This window comes from Falco rusticolus, chromosome 8 (assembly GCF_015220075.1).
Source record: "Falco rusticolus isolate bFalRus1 chromosome 8, bFalRus1.pri, whole genome shotgun sequence".
Lineage (NCBI taxonomy): Eukaryota > Metazoa > Chordata > Aves > Falconiformes > Falconidae > Falco > Falco rusticolus.
This window is the reverse complement of record NC_051194.1, coordinates 26,540,001-26,557,316: the sequence shown is the minus strand read 5'-3', so window position 1 is coordinate 26,557,316 and position 17,316 is coordinate 26,540,001. Positions and strand designations below refer to the sequence as shown.

Below are 17,316 nucleotides of genomic sequence, written 5' to 3'. Positions count from 1 at the left end.
CCTACTCAGAATTAAACCCTACCAAAATTTCCTGCCAATTGCACGGAGCGATTTTAAAACCCTCACCATATTCCTAGCAGATAGAACAGTGGCATGATTGACCAAGCTTTTTTTTCTTCTTTTTTAAAGTACACATATGATGATGCATCATAGTTATAAACAGATGGTATTTGGCCTCCTTCCTATTCTCAACATTTGGAATTCCTAAACTATGTGAATTAAACAATAATATTTTATAAACATACAAGGGATTTTGCTCACTGCTTTGTTAACATAGAAATTATACAATGCTGACATTTATTTAAATTTTAAAAAGTAAACAAGAGTGTGTATTGAATTAAAGCAAACTAAAATCAACAGAAAGAAATATGTTCTGCACGCACATTACCTACAACAGCACGGGCCTTTTTAGGGGAGACGTAATGGGATGAAGCACAAATTGTAGCTTAGACAGTCTGATCCTTTGTGCTCGAAAGGCTCATTTAACACCTCGCTGTAAACAACGGATATTTATACCATAATTGGCCCGTTGACCATCAGTTGTTCATTTACTATGTAACCTGCTATTATGGAGTTAAAAGAAGTTCCTTTCTGTTGGCTTTTCTAGGAGTGAAAGTGTGTTTGCAATTTCAGTACCAACTGGATTCAGTCTAACACTTGTACTTCGTATGAGAAACATTTTCATAATACCAAAATTTGGGGGAATAGGAGTATTCCTGCCAGGAAGGGAAGAAGAAAGTATTGGTTCTTAAAAGAAGAATTCTGTTTGCTCGGTTTCCTCTTTCCTTCCTGCTTTAACCCCTTGGTAGGCGCCTCTCTAGCTGTGCGGAATTAAGCAGCACTTAGGTTTTAATCACTATTCCCAGGTCTGCGAAGAGGTTCTGTGATGAATAAATAATGAATCAGAGATTTTAATCAGTGTTATGATTTTGGAAAAGGCTAATTATCATTGTTTACAGACATGCCTTTCCAACGCCTTACCTTGTTTCGCCTTCAAAGCTCCAAGGGTTAAGTCCCTCGCCCGCAGCCCTCCGCTCCTCCCCAGCGCCGCGCTCCGCGCCCGCGCTGCTTGCCGGCTTTGCGGGTATTTCTGCCTTCTTTGGGTTGTTGTGTTTTTTTTTTCTTTTGTGGGTTTTTGCCTTTTTTTTTTTTTTTCCTTTTGAGCGCGGACACCCAACCTGTGGGAGAGACGGAGCCGGGCAGCGGCAGGCGCACAGGGCTGGGGGCAGAGGCTGCCTACCCCGCGCAGCCGCTCCGCAGCCGCGGAAGGGCCACTCCGGGGCGCGCGGTGTGGTAGTCTCTGCATATACAACTTACAAAATAATTTTATTTCCGAAATAACGTCATGTTTTTTATTATCAATAATAGCGCTAATGACCAGCGGCGGGGTGGGGGGGCGGGATGCCGTCCCGCGGAGCCCCTCGGGCGCGGAGCCAGGCGGAGGGGCGCGGGGGCGCGGGGGGGAAGCTGGGGCTCCTCTGCCGCCCGCAGCGCTGCGCCGGGCTGCGCGGGGAGGTGCGGAGCGCACGGCGGGGCCGCAACCGCCCCCGGCTCCGCAGAGTCCGCTGCGCCCTCCCACCCTTTAGCGCTATTATTGTCCATATTATTATTATTGTTATTATTATTATTATTATTACTGCTTTCGCTGCCACTGGCCTCGTTTAACCCTGGCTCCCCGCTCTGCCCCAGCTCCATCCCCCTGGCCTCGCCCCGGCGGCCGGGATGGGAAAAGCTCTTCCCGGGGATGCCGCCGTCCCACTCCCCCCGCCCCGGGGCAGATGCACTTCGGGCAGCTCCCCGGGCCCGGCCAGCCCCCCCCCCGCCCGGGACCCGCTGCCCGAACCCCCTGCCCGCTGCCTCCGCCCCGCTACGCGCTGGCTGCTGCCGCCGCTGCCGCCGCTGCCGCTATCGGAGGGTGGGTGCTAAGTTGTAGCACAGTTACATAGCACTTGATTATCGGTTTCCAGCAACAGCTGTGTATATTCGCTAAGAATGTAAAGAAATATCAGAAGATAATGCAGCATTGCTATTTATTACCCTATAATTAAAGCTCTGACAGTGCTTCTATTATAAAACCTTCTTTGCAAGGGTTCATAACTCAGAGGCAAAATTCAGAGGCAAGATGCAGCCTTGCTTACCAGACTGAATCATTTAAAAAGTGTTTCAGTTAAATAAGGTTAGCCTATTAGAAGGTAAAATTCTCAAGAACTTTCATTAAGGCACCCATTTATATCTGCAAGTAGAGGACTGCCAAGTCCCCCAAATCGAGGATATAGAAGAGGAAAATATTTTTTTTCCAAAAATCAAGGATTCAGGGAAAGGTTTTAATATAATTCTCTAGGAAATTATTCCCAGGAAAACAATTTGTTTGAAAGAAAATGCCCTCCGGTCTTTTCCACACAAACTAGTCTTGGGCTAGTACATGAGAACCAAACTTAAAAGTGACTATGAACAGAAATGAGACTGGGTAATTCATTTCAACTGTCCTTACTGGAATAAAAAACAGAGTAAACAGCTCAAACAGGGAAAGGTGAATTTAATTTTCAAGGCCCTTTAACTTTTAATAATCTGAGGAACAAGATGGGAGGTACATTCTACCCTCCCAGTTATCCTGATATAAATTCATTCAAGATTTATATTGGTGTAATAGAGAAGCAGAATTTGCTCCACGATTTCTAATGAACTGCTGGCTCAGTCTTTAAAAATGCGATTAGAAAAATCTAGCCTCCTAATTCAGAACAGCTTTGAGCTAAGTCAGAGGTCTCAACGCTGCAAACGCGGATGGAAGCCGGTCTGTAGCATGGCTCCTCGTGGTGCCTGCAGCACGACCGGAGCAGGGCTAGCAATGCTGGAAACTGTTTGCTACAAAATTCCCTAATTATTTTAGGATTTTCTTTTCTATTATATGGGAAAAGATGACTCTCATGTGGAATAAACCTGTGTTTCCTGCGCTCTCAAGTACTAAGACACAAGGATGGCAGGATGAGGTGCCTGGCCTGTAGTGATGCAGGAGGCAAGGAGGCTCCGGTAGGAGCATACTCGCTGTGTCTGCAGGAGTCGAGAAAACGCCTGCGCCCCTCGCTCCCTGCCTAAACCTCTCCCAAAGCACCTGCAGTTGGCTGTGCCAGTGCAGGTGAAACATCAATAAATATGAAAGTAAATCAAGGTCTAATTCCGTCATTTTGCTCATAAGACTAGGTCTCTGCCTTCGCTGCTTACTCATGTGTGTAGGAACAATGGGACTGAGATCCCAGTTTGTCTCTCTGACCTTCTGAAGCGAAGGCTTTAAATGAAGCAGTGTGGAGCGGCTGTCTCGTTTGATCTTCAGAAACTGTGAGGCATAACTCCTCAGGTTGTTTCAGTCTACGGGGGAAGACTGCCTCGGGGGAAGCATCGCCTCCAACTACCTGGCTGTCCTACCTCACCCTCCTGACCGAGGACCTCGAGGGACACGTCAGGGTGCCCTGACATGAGGCCAACCTGCAGGTCCCAGGACATGCGGGAAGGGCATTTTCCCCTCCTCACTCCAGAGCAGCTGTGCATCTTCACTGAGAATGTAAAGAAATACCAGAAGATAATGCAGCGTTGCTATTTATTACCCTGCAATTCAAAGTTCTCACAGTGTTTCTATTATAAACCGTTATTTACAAGGGTTCGTGACTCGGAGGGAAAATTTTCCATCAAGATGAAGCCTCACTTACCAGACTGAGCTGGGTATGGTTACAGCATCACTGATCAGTCAGTAAACCAAGGCAGAGCACCACCTTGCCAAGCAGCTGGGTGAGACCTCCTCTGGTCACTGGCCTGCTCAGGGTGTGCACCGAGGACAGCAGCAGTCTTCAGCTCAAAACCACAGAAATTGGTGTATTGAGCCTGTTCACCACAAGCCCTCATGCGACGTTACAGCGTCTCTTTGCCTTTTATTGGTTTGCAGAATGACTCACTGTGAAACTCGAACCGATTCGCTTCAATTTCGCCATGCCTCAGTTTCCCCATCAGTAAAAACAAAACAAATATTCTCATTTGCTCTTGCTGGTGCAAGGTGCGATAACGTTAATGAACACCTACAATACCCTCTGGTACAAAGCGCAAGGCAGTCCTGCTCCTCGGCTCTACCAAGTGTGACTACCACACCTACACAGGCTGCCTTGAGAAGATCACTTCTACTCAACCGCATTCAACACCCACAGCCAATCTGGGCTTCGGCTGAGCAGAAATGAAGAGGAACCACCATACAAGAGAGATGATTACTGCAACATTACAACTTCGCAGTGCTAGGAAAATACCCAAACACTTACCATCAGATGTCCCTCAGGTTTTTGGTTGCTTAATGGAGTAATTTTTTTTTAAGGAGAGGTACTGCACGCTTTCCCTCACGCTGAAAACAGACATTTCAGCATCTTGATGGAATCAGAAGGCATATATGTGGAGAGGGACCAGCCCGTGGCTTTCACCTGCTGCGGACGGTGCTCGGGCAAAGGGAAGATGCTGATGGCTGCTGATGGGTGACAGCCTGCTGGGAGAGGGAGAGGAGGTACCCTGTCTGACACACGGGGCGCTGAAACCATACCTGTCTGCAAACCGAGGTCTTACCGGGCTTCACATCGTAACACCTCACCGACAGTCCTCTTCTTGATTCTTCCCAGAGCAGAGTTGGAAATCTTGGAATTGTCATAATGTTTTATTATCGCTTGCAAAACAGATTCTACTTCATCAGATAAAGACACAATTGCATTCATTGACTCTGACACAAGGATACGCATAGTGATAAATATACAGATAGATGTACACACTTATACATGAATGAGATATGCTAATTAAAAATTGCAGTGGGCACTTTATTAAAAATTTATTGTACAATCTACATCTTCAAAACATTTTACATCAACAAATATAGCCGCTTGACTGCTGGAATCATAAGTGATTTATCTTTAAAAGACTGTATTTGTAACTGGATGCAAAGATTCTTGATGAACTGCCATTACATTTAAACTACTGGTTTTTATTGGAAGTATTTTGATTGTTATCTGTTTGTTCTCCATCCTTGAGAGAAATAAAACAAGTGTCTCGGCTTTCATTTTATCGGATAGATGGCACCATGTAGCATATTTCCCATGCTAGTTTGAATTACAGCTGTTTATCTTTCAGCTTTCTTTAAGATTAATTAAATGCAAATGTAACTCCACGAATCATGGGATTACCTGCCAGACCCCTTATTAATACCTTCACTTAAAAACCCCCGTGCCAGAGAGTCATTAATTTGCCAAAAAAAAAAAAAAAAAAAAAAAAAAAAAGCGCTAAAGCAGCCCTTTGCCTCCAAACAACCCGGAGATGGCTGCCCAATTAGTCCGGCAGTGTTCGGATCCTCCTTTCAGGCCCTGTGGCCCTTTGAGGACACAATAAGGCTCCAATGATAACCTGGCAACCTAGGTAGAAACTCAGCCAAGTGTGAGCGTTTGAAGCTGCAGCTTGGCTGCCATCGTGTCGGCGAAAAGAAAGAATTCAGGCACCATGTCATCCAGTACAAAGGATAAAAACAGATTCAACCGGAAATTCAATGTGGCACCACATATGGGATACATGAGTGCGGTTACACAACAGGCCACATATTTTTTTTGAACAGTCTCCTGCATGTGATGCCGAGGACATGTGTAACCATCATAACGTCTCTAAGAATCTGTATTTAATTTGAGCTGGGGTGGTGGCAGGGATTGGAGATCTGAAGCCGCCACAGGTTTGTGGCAGATGGCTCTGTGTCAGCTATGACAAGCAGCCAGGCTCGGCTTCCTCTGCAGATTTTCTTTTCTCTCTGATCAGGTAAATATGGGCACACTCTGGAAACTTCCACAATTCTGCCTGAGGCTGCAAGTTTGTGACTTAGCCCCATCTGTCACAAATCTTCCCTCGGTTCTGCTGCAAGCAGAGACCTGAATTTACTGCCGAGTGCTGCCCAAGAAAAGCCAGCCGTCTCGCCCTACGAGGAAGCAGAAGAGAAAAGTGCACGAAGCCGCGTTAGATGCTGGGACACAAAAGGGATCTCTCCAGCACCGGAAGGAGCGTGGCTCCGTGCCGCAACGCGCTGTGACCCGAGGGGTGCAAGCCAGGCGGTCATGGAACACTTAGGCGGCGTTATCTGGGTGCATTCAGCATTTTATTTTTAAAGACAGGTAAGCTGGTCGGCAGCCCCAGGGTGCTTGCTCCTAGATGAGCACCACCAAACGCCATCTGCTTCATCGGCGGTCCCGGCAGACACGCCAAGGACCTGACACCCACGGGGACTGACTGGCCCCTCTCGCCCTCCCACATGGCAGAACCGCCCCCCAGCAGGAGTGAGGGCCTCACTCTCCTGCCTGACCATCGCTGGTCTGGCCTCTGGGCTCTATTGTAGGGTAACCTCGGAGAGAATTAATTCAACTCCTTTTTTGGGGGGAGTGATAACTCTGCGAAGGTCTGGGCATTCGTTGGTTGTTGGTTTTTGGTTTTGGTGGGGTTTTTTTTTTCCAAGAAATAGGGATTCAGTCAAACATCTCCTAAATATGCAGAGATCAAGAGAAGCAAAGTTTTCACATAAGCAAGATCTCCCCATGAAGAACAGGCAGCACAGTAAGATGACAGTAGCAGTACAATATCTTCTATGAAATAATCAACTTCTTTGTTTCCCATGTCCTAAGATCAGAACCAAAGCAAATATTATCTACTCTGCCATCATTAGACCTCAGAGTTAACCTTTAGAATTTCACAAGGACTGTTCATCCCGTTTAGGCCTGCTGTTTCAGGACAGCTGGAGTTCAAGCAGACACTACTGATCTGGCGTACATTTTCTGCATTAAAAAAAACAAAACCAAAACAACACCTTAACAAAATTAAGAATTAGAGACTATTATTCAGCACAAAACCTGAGACTTGGCAGGCAAGACAGCAGAGTGATTTACAGAGAAATTTGCATTGGGTCAGCTTTACTCCATGACCTAGCTCCTTCCCTCCGTAAGTGAGTATTGGGAAAGAATCAAGGTGGAAAGCAGCCTGTAGTAATTACTTTTGGAGCTCAACTTTCCAACTCCAAGCACCTTTGGAAACCACCATCAAAAGACAGCACTGGTTTACGCAAACTGGGTGCACTGTGAGGCCGGAGTCAGAGCTATATAATACTCCTCAGTAAAGTATCAGTATTTCCCTGAACAAACTGGTCTGCTCTGCAGTTTCCTGTCTTGGTCTTTAAAAAAGTTTCATTCTTTCTGCTTTTAAACAAAAAACACCAAATGTGGGATGCGAGTCTACGCAAGATAAGCTGGTGGGTACCTTGCATAGGATGGCTTAGAACACATTGACCAACTACAACAGCAGGAAAACAGTTTCAGGCTTTCTTTCTCAAGGTAATTTCAAGAAACTTTGCTGAAAAAATAAGTTTTCACGCTTTTTGCAGCTTTTCTTTCAAAGTCAATCCTACTTCCTTTGACCCACTCCTCCATCTACTGTTTTACAGCAGTTGTGGTTCATCTGCCACTTTTCACTTGCTTCCTAAAACTAAATTGGAAGCTATTTAATACTGTTAGAATAAAAAGTTCAGAGTCCTGGTGTTTATGCTGAAAGATGCACATGTAACCACCTGCTTAATGAACACCTTCTTCCTGCCCTACAAGCTCAGCCAAGTGCTGCGAGCCATAGACAAACATTTTCAGAGCTGAAATCTCCTACTTATATACCTCAGAGAGCATGAGCAAGGCAAGACCTGGAAGAAATGCATGTGCGGTCCACACAAATATATGTAAGTATATGCACACTTATATATATGTCTACTTATATATATGATGTCTGTATATGTATGGTTGGATCCCAGAATGACCTAGTAGGCAACTTCAACAGCCTACCGGCTCGCTCATTTCTTCCCCAGTGAGGATCCACATTAGCACACGTGGTAGGGCGATCCTAATCACAGCTGCTTCCAGACCTAAGGTCGGCCCAAAATGCTTAAACTGTGTCCCACAGTCCAGCAGATCTTCTCACCCATGCAAACCTCCTAAGCCAGCTGGATTTCACCTATAACAGCCATACATATGGGAAGGGATAGTGTCAAGACTTCACTCTAACCTGGATGCAACCCCGAGCAACTTAATCCAACTTTGAAGTGAGATCCTACTTCGAAGCTGGCCCCCACTTTGAGCAGAGGCTGACCAGATGACCTCTGGAAATACCTCCCTTAATTACTCTATGATTCGATGTTCTAAACAAGTAACCAAAGTTTTCTTTCACATAAGAGATCCTTACATTATATACATTTTACTTAGGATCCCGTGCCTTCGCACTGAAACAGAGATGAGAGAGCATGGACACAGCACTCCCGAGTTTACAGGCTGCTAGAACATTCCCACAGAGGCTCTGAGAAGCAGATCTAGACCACCTCCCCCTCCGAAACCATTCTGAATTATGCTCGCTGGAAATCAAGCATCTCAGGGAGCAAATACAAGTTTCCCATTTGCGCTTCTAACCTCCTCCTGACCTGCACCTAATACTAACCAGGCAGAAGCACAAACTCAGTACACTGCTCTTTTTTCCCCTGCAAACATGCTCTGCTGATGAACAGAAAGCCAGCAGGATGGATGGAGATATCTGTACTATTTGCATACCCTATAAAGCTCTAAATTAACTTTACCAGCTCAGGACAAAAGATCTGGAGAACACTGTAAGCAAACATCTGCTCAATATACATTCACCATTAAAAAAGTAAATGGTAGGTTCGGCTCCATCAGGAACAGGTTGGAAATTATCAGAGTACAACACATCGCATAAACCGATGGCATGGCCTAGAATGCTCTGCAAGGCAGTGATCGCCCCAGCACAAAAACAGCTCTCAAGCATCAAAATGGCTTGAATGATGAGAGATTAGAATATAAAAATAGAATTATATTCACGAGGAGAGACTGAAAAGACTGGGATACTGTAAGTGCTTTACAAATGTTTATGAAATAATGAATGGTATAGAAAAGATGGATGGGGAGCTTCTGCTTCCAGGCGACCAACTCCAGAATAAGACAACACAACTGAAGGTGGGGAAACCCTGACCCAAATTGAAGGAAATGCTTTTAACGCCATCTGTAAACATATGATGAATGACTTTGCTACAGAAAAGATGTGAAAGACAAGAACAGGCGTTTCCAAGGGCCTGGATGTCAAATGGAGAACTATTACACACAGCCTGGCAACGTTTAACACTAAAGGGTTCTGAAAGATGATAAAACCTCCAAGTCCAGGGTTAGGACCAATCTCTAACTGTGAAAGACAAAGGGAAGGTCTTTAATAACCTGTTCCTACTTGCGCCACCCTTCTCCCCAGTATTCACTGCTCACTATCAAAAAACTGGTACTGGACACATGGCGTGCTGATCCAGAGCCGCAGTTAGCATCCTTACAGAAAAATGGGTTTCTCATGGAGTTTGTGCTGGGGAGCAGGTAAGGATCAGGGCAGAGGCATCGTTCCTGGCTCTTACATGGCCTGTACAAGAACTTAGGACAACTTCTGCTCCTTGCAACAGGGCTGAGCGGCTGATGGGACAGCTGGTATGAGGTCCCCTGCACCCTGACATGTCCAGCACCCCATATCCTTAGGCTGAGAATGCCGCCTGCTGCTTTCCTAGCTATGCCTAAATATTAAAGCTGGAACAGGAGCAGTTTTCCCTTCTACATGTTTTCCTGAAGTACCAACGATGCTGCTTTATCTCAAATCAGAGCAAAAAGTGAAGGGGAAAAAAAAAAAAAAGAAAAAAAAAAGTTTTGTTAGAACTGCCCTACACAGCCAAATCCTGAGACTGGAAACAATTCAGATGTCTACGGTCTAACTGGGATCTTAATTTGATTTTACAGCAGTTTAATCCCTTTGAATTCAGCAGACTTCCTTCTACGGTGGTGTAAGAAAGAAAAAAAAAATCACGCCATGTGTCTTTTCATATGCAGGTGAGCTTCTGTAGTGTGATGGAAATGAGAAGATGAATGTCAGAAAGTGGGCCAAATTCTTTTCTCCATTAAACAAGCATGAGTGAGAGTAGGATTTTTCTGTAGGAACTGAAGCTGACAGCATGTCAACCAGCACTCATTCAGCTGGGAGGGCTGGGAGAGATTATTTAAAGTTGTCAGCTCCTTCCATGCCTGGCTTTTGGCAACTCTTCTTGTCCCTTTCCACTGTATACTCTTTATACATGCTGTTTTAAATTAAGAAACTGAAGTGAGGGAACTGAAAGGTAAACTTAAAGAAAATAATGCAGAAGCAAATGTTTTGCCCTATTTTTCTTTCTTTTTTTTTTTTTTTTTTAAGTCTACTAGATAGGGAGCTTGCAAACACTGACAGGTCCTTTAGTGTACTCTGACAGAAACTGATGCCCTGTTGCTGTTACTTGCTTCATTCTGGCGCTTACTGTGGCGACCACAAACACCAAGAAACCAGACAGCAATGTTTGATTCCATAAAACTGGAACAGAACAAATAATTGAAACGAGGTTCACTTTCCACTAGTCTCAATCTTCTGCTAATAACTGGTCGAAGGCGATGTCAAAATGCAAACGAGCCCACCCTTGCCTGCTGTGAGAATACACATGGTCAGCAATACTTTCCAATCATTTGGAAAGGTTTTCATAGGTGCTTGCATCACAGACATTTTTAAAAGTGTGCCAGCGTGCATCTCCTCCGTTGAGTGAAGCCGGTACAGCAGAATGGCTTGGTCTGTGCGTCCGCACAGGGCTGCTGGCTGTGTCCGCCTCCCTAAGCCGCCTGCCCCGCTGCCATTTATCTCCCTTCTGCCCCCTAACTTTATCAGCACGAGCACTGAGGATAACTGAAGGAATAAACTGCCTGTTTAATTAGACCGCTGTTTAATTATTATGGATATCCTTAGTAATAAAACCCCAACAATATGTAAAAGGATAAGCCAAGGTACTTCTGATGATGATTACTTCCCAGACTAGAAGCAGAATCCCCAACCAGTAGAGAAAAGCACTATTTGCTTTGAAAGCATTTTTACTTTCAAGAAATCACAGACGCGTTATGAACTTCAGGCAGAGAGTATGTCAGGAAGGTTTCTGAAGGACAAGCAGCTACTTAGCATGCCCTGCTGTGCTGGGGTCCCTTTCCTTTTCCACTATAGTATATAAATATTGTCCTGATGGAAAAAAAGTGAGAATCAGGTGGAAGTGTTGGCGTACCCTTCACGATTTCCCTTTTTTCATCTTCTGAAACACCAGCGCTGTCCCAGCTATAATGACACTAACTACACACGCCTCGGCCAGCACTTTGCAAGGAGGTTCTGCGGGTCGTTCTGTTGCAGAAGGCAGACCTGGCGTATGTGGGTGTAGGTACAAAAAGACAACTCTAACAGTATTTTCTGAGCTGATCCAAAGCCTATTAAAGACAACAGGGATCTTTCCTCTGATGCTTGCAGGTTTGGGATTAGCCTCTGCTTTACTAATTTGCAAACGATCCCTCGTTCGGCTCAGTCGCTACCTGTTGTGGACCTTCAGCTCAAACGCTCAGCAGATCCGAATGGGGCTGCGCTGTTAACAGCGCACAAACCCTACACCAGGGGGAGGATAAAACACCTTCAGCTTCTGCCTGCAAATCACCCCAAGGGGTTTTAAAAAAAAATAAATAAAAATCCTTCAAGCAAATTAGCATGCTGCGTATAGGGCTTGCACACACATTTTAACCCCATACTATTTTACATCAGCATTTCTGCGACCGTTATTTCCATTTTTAGGGCACCTCGGTTCTGTTTAGGAGCTGGGGATCCATACGTAGAGAAGACCCGTGTGAACGCAACTATTAGCTGAGCTTGAAGCACTGGCAAATGTCAAGGTAAATGTTTAAGGACTGTTTTCCCTTTGAAGCCACCAAATACAACTATACGATAGTATTGACTCAAGAAGTAATGCTGAACACTGGAAGTGTTCAGTCAGCATTTTAAACTATTATGAGCTACCTTCTGAACCATTGCCAAGTTAATAGACAATGAAAGATAATGAGCTTGAAATTGGGTGTTAAATTGCATTTTTGGTTCTCTCCTTTTTTCTTGAAGTTTAACTGTTTCCTGCAGAAACAACATCATCTTTGATGTATCGTTATGTAAACGTCTATTTTTAGGTCACCAAAAAAAAAAAAAAAAAAAAGTCAGACATGGGCTAAACCCTTGCTCCTCCTGCGACGTGTGCGGGAAGGGTTAGGGAGGCAGACGACATGCAGCAAGACCCAACACTTTCTGGTCCCCAGAGGGAGGAAGGTGGAGAGAGGAGGCTAGGTCTGCTGGCAGCGTGAGCCTCCAAATTAAGAAGGAGATTACTCGACTTGCTCATTAACAGTGTGCCTGGATGGCGACAGCCAGGGAAGGCTAAAAAGACCGCATTTGTATTGCACGGGTAACACGAGGAGTGTGTCTATGCACTCCCGAGCCTTTTCAGCTGAATACAGGTTTTTTACGAGCTGAAACACCTCTCCTGTGCAGGGGTGATGTGTATCCAACCTGCCCACGGCATAGCCAGGACTGTGAAAGCCATAAACCGCTGTAAATTTACATATCAGCATGCAGAAAATAGCAGTTATTTTTCTAACAGCAGCATCGTGTAATAATAGCTCTTCACTGGAATAATGTCAAATTTAGTGCTTCATCCACAATCGTGTAATTAAAAAAAAAAAAAGAAAGAAAGTGTGACTGCTAGCAGTATAAATACACCACTTAAAAATGTGCAAGTTGGTCTAGCATTGAACAGTCAATAAAAACTTGAATGGAGGGTCTGCCACTGAGACTGCACCTTATCCACATAAATAAATGCAAACAACAGGACACAATAAATATCAGTAAATTATGCTTCCGATAAACTTTTTTACGTTCAACACATATTAAAAAAGCAAAGCGTTAAAATAATCATGATCATGAAAAGAATTCAAGATAATTCCAAAAGGCAGAGAAATCTTACCTGATACCTGTCACCTGCATTTTTTGAGGACTGACGATTAAATTAGGATAGGAAGGTAGGCTTATCCTCATTACTATAATTGTAGGATCTTTCTTTTATTTTCCTTTTAAACTAATGAGTTGCATTAATCCAGGTTCATTTTTATAAGCCTCTTGGGTCCAAATGTAAAGGACAGTCATTTTAGAAAACAATAAATTAAAAAAAAGCATGTAGCATGCATTAAGTGCACGTATTTCATAAGACCTAGGTTAATACAACTGGCATCTAGTTTAATTAATCCTTGTTAGTGTAACAGCTAATATCCCTCCCTAGCATGTTTCCTTTAAACATTAGTATGTTAATTAAATGTTGTTTTTTTAAGGGTTTTTTTCCTTTGTACTTCAATATGGCATTATATCATCTAAAACTATTCTGAACAACTACCTTATAGAGATGTTTCCTTACAGTATCTGGTCTCTTGCAGAAATTCTGAAGCCTTTTAAAAAGCTGTTCAGGTGTAGAATACAGATATTCAGCTGCAGGAAAAACAGATACATTTTTAATGAAACAAAAACCTCAAAGCACACACTCGATATTAGTCACTTTACTAATTAAAAATGCATATTGCTCTGTGCCGCCTCGTGTTTTACATTATTTAAGCATGATTTTATAAGGTTACCTCAGCTCACAAGGATGTTTAATGCTAAATAAGACTGTGTAGTTGTGCTGTTTAGACATCTCCTTTGGGTGATTAAAATACATTATTCTAATGTAACACAATGCATATGTGATACATTTAGTGATGAGATTTTTCAAAGAACTGGTACTACATGAGTGTGTATCCTGTACTGCAGTTGCATACTATTAAGTATTAAATTGTTTAAATAATTTGGTGTGATTTTCAGGCCTCGGGTTTTTTTTACTGTGTATCAAAAAAAATCTGCAAACCGCTGCAACATCACTGACCTTTTAACAAAAATCTATCATTACTGGTTGTGTATGCTAACAATGAAAAATGCTATTTCAAAACTTGCTTTTGTGTTATCTTAAAAGAACAGATGGCAAATATAAACTTCGTCTAATGTATTAAAACACATAAAATTTTCCTTAACACTAACATGTTGGCTTGCCAAATAAACAATTGCTTTTGCTCAAGTTTATGCTCAAACTTTGTATTTTAGCACGAATCACGGTAATACATTTCAGCAAAAAGAATATGCAACGAGGCAGCTACCTGGGAATATCTCTGGGTACACCAGGGCTTTGGGACACAGCGGGTAACAGCCGCAATATACAGCTTCGACCCTGAAGATCAGAAATAATAAATACAGGAAAACAGACGTTAGTGAGCCAAAAACTTCTGTTGGTTCAAGAGCACTGAGGTTGACTACATACAGCAAGCAAAACATTTTTTAATTCAGCAGCATAATCCTTCTAAATGCCAAAGTTGCTCTTTTTAAAGAAAATTTTATTGATCATATGAATTACATAGAACAGAACAGCAAGCATATGTTTTGTTCGCTGAATAAATCAAAGCGCAGCTCTGCATTTTTTTGTTTTTTAAATACTGTTTAACACATTTTATAATCAGCAGACAGACACATGTAACAACATGGTGAAGTATGGACAGCTTTTCTTAATAATGCTGCAGAGAAACGAGGGCACACGTGCGCACGTTGGGCTATACGGGTCCATGCACACAGATGCATACGATCCCCGGTACCTGGCACAACGGATCCTCTCCTTAGACTTTAAGACTCCAAAGGTTACAGTTAAATATAGCCCAGGAACAACTTGCAGCATGCTTTGGGCTGGGGTATTTTTGCTCCTGCACATGCCTTGGATAATTTCCTTTATTTTGGGGGACATAAACTGTCATTTTTTTTTAATAAATGCTGATGAGATTCCTTTGCCAAAGCTTGCGAGGCTTTGTACTCGTGCTGTTTTGAGGAACAATTTATGTCTCTCTTGTAACACCAAACCCAAATATTTTATAAATGCGACACAACGGTGCAAAGTTTTCTAGTAGCGAACCTGAAGGAAAGCTATCCTCTTCGTCTCTGCATTTTAATAGCTGAATAGGTTAAAGCATCAAGGTTTCAGTTTATTTTTTTTGCATAATGACCATTGATCTGACATAATGTCCCTCCAAAGATACAACTGTAATTTCTGCTGGCCAGAAATTACAGAGTGAAATTCAAAACACTTCTTAAAATATGTTTATTTTATGAGAGTCTTTGAATTTCCTCCAACATGTTGACCATACGAGGACTTTATTTTTAACTTCAGTCTCCCTCAATCCCCAGGAAAAAAAAAAAATCTGAAATCTTGTCAGCGTTCACCTTTTCTGTTTTCAGTGACAATCCAAAAGGCTTTCACTACCTTCATGTGCATATCGGGTTTGGGACTTTATTACAGGCAGAAGGAACTCTGTTTCCCTTAGATCTACTCAGTTTTAAACAGGAAAAAAATAAAATAAAGAATAAAATCTCCAGCTTTCATGCTAGAAAACTATGCATATCCACAAATCCCAAAGATACACATTTCCCTGCAAATGCTTTTGCTAAGCAAGGACTGCTAGGGCGTGTTTTTTTTTCCCCCTAAACTTTTAAAATTTGTAATTTATGTTTTTTTTAAAATAACATATGCACTTCAGATTGCATTTTAAACATTAACAACAATTTCAAAGTGTACATCGTCTAGCACTATATTTTTTACCAAAGGGAAATGTTTCTGATGTGTGATTTAATTGATGATTTCAGTTCTTAAATATTGTGTCATATGTCAAAGCAAATAGATTTTTAAAGTTTTCTTTAATCTAGGAGAAAAAAAAAGAGTGAAACTGTGGACATTTCAGTAATAGCTCAGATCACTAAGTTATGTTAAAATATTTGCTTTTTAATCATATCGTCTGCAGGAAAAAAAAAATAAAAATGAACAGCTCCCTAAAACAAAACTGCAGGCCAAGATGCAATCTGAGTCATCATTTGAGTATGCAATTTCCCCTTATGAAAAACCTCTATCAGGATCATGAATTAGTAAAATCAGAATTTAATGCCTCTGTAGTTCACTGGATAAAAGTTAAAATTTGGAATTCTTTCATTTGCAAATGATCCTATTTGCATTGCCATTTTCTACCTTTCCGCACCAAAGTTTACGTGATTTTTTCTGACAGGTCCTCACCACCGTGCAGGCAGCCCTGCCCTGCACCGTCCACCTTCCCCACGCCAAGACCCAGAGCTCCAACCCAGCAGGGCAGGCTGCGCTCCCAGGACGGGCAGGGAAGCTTTGCAATTTCCACACATTTCTGTCCTTTTCCAGAAAAGTATCACATCATCACAATAATACAATTATTCTTCATTCCAATCCTTAAGCACTACTAGTTAAATAATAAATAGAGTTCCGATTGATCTATTGTTAAAATGGCTAGTAAATGGCCTTTTTATTCCAATTAACAAATCATCTGCTAAATCTATGAATCTTAATATTCAGATCTATTCACTTCAATTCATACAATTTATCTGCAAATAGTTGTTGGGCTTTTGATTCTAAATATAATTAGCTGATAATTTTGCTTGGCTGAATTACTTTTCTGGAGGGCCTGCTAAGGCTCTCAGTCGCATTATCTAGCAATAATGAATCTGATAGGTGAAATTTTTTACTGTAATGAGGATGAGACACAGTTGTGACACCTGAGTCTAGTAATAACAGAAGACTGCTAATTATCGACAGCACTTTTTTGTGTGATGCACAGAGAAAAAAAAATCCCTCATTATTAAAAAATAAAAAGTTACAATTATAAGTGACACCGGAGGAGAGTAAATAAAATGGAGTGATTAAAACATTGCTGCTTTAAGGGTGTTTTTAATTAAGTGGAAATGCTAATGTTGTCATACTTAGCAGATGGGATTAAAATTAGTTATTGTAAGTAACTCATATTTTATGTTATGGTTTCCACAGCATGTCTACAAGATCTAAGAAAGTGATACATTCCATAAGACATTTAAAAAATGAAATTCTCATAGCCTTTACAGCTCATAATAATGAACATCATGAATAAACTATTGAAAAAAAAACCCTGCCAAGGCTTTTACCATAGTGACTTAACTCGCATGGAATGTAACCATAATGTACTGGGCTGCTGGAATCGCACTGCTGGTCTGCTTTTGTCTTTTGCTGATTGTTGCGTTTCTTACTTCCTTCGCACTCAACAATAACAGAAGTTTGGTGTTTGGGCAGGCGTCCAGCATCAAGTGTGGTGTCAAGAAGGTACAGCTTTGGTGTAAGGAAAGATGATGACCACCCACCAAGGTGATGTTCTAAACGAAAGCACAGGATGCATCATGTAACTGCAGATAAAAACCTAATTGCACACTTTCTCCTAC

General features: G+C 42.4%; 1 protein-coding gene across 15 annotated transcripts in view; it reads right to left on the bottom strand.

Annotated features, from left to right (window-relative positions):
- Window positions 1–4,666: 4,666 nt before the first annotated feature.
- Window positions 4,667–17,316, bottom strand: part of GTDC1 (glycosyltransferase like domain containing 1) — a 185,756-nt gene continuing 173,106 nt past the window's right edge. For 10 of the 15 annotated variants that reach the window (XM_037396858.1, XM_037396864.1, XM_037396866.1 and 7 more), the window contains 3 exons: window positions 14,166–14,236; window positions 13,376–13,467; window positions 4,667–5,974 (listed from right to left, as the gene is read on the bottom strand). In XM_037396858.1, the coding sequence (XP_037252755.1) occupies window positions 5,891–5,974; window positions 13,376–13,467; window positions 14,166–14,236 (247 nt within the window). In that variant the 3' untranslated portion in view covers window positions 4,667–5,890. Of the gene's footprint in view, window positions 6,822–7,868; window positions 8,038–13,375; window positions 13,468–14,165; window positions 14,237–14,382; window positions 17,251–17,316 lie in introns of those variants that run through there. The other 5 variants (XR_005105671.1, XM_037396862.1, XM_037396863.1 and 2 more) reach the window with 5 other exon arrangements.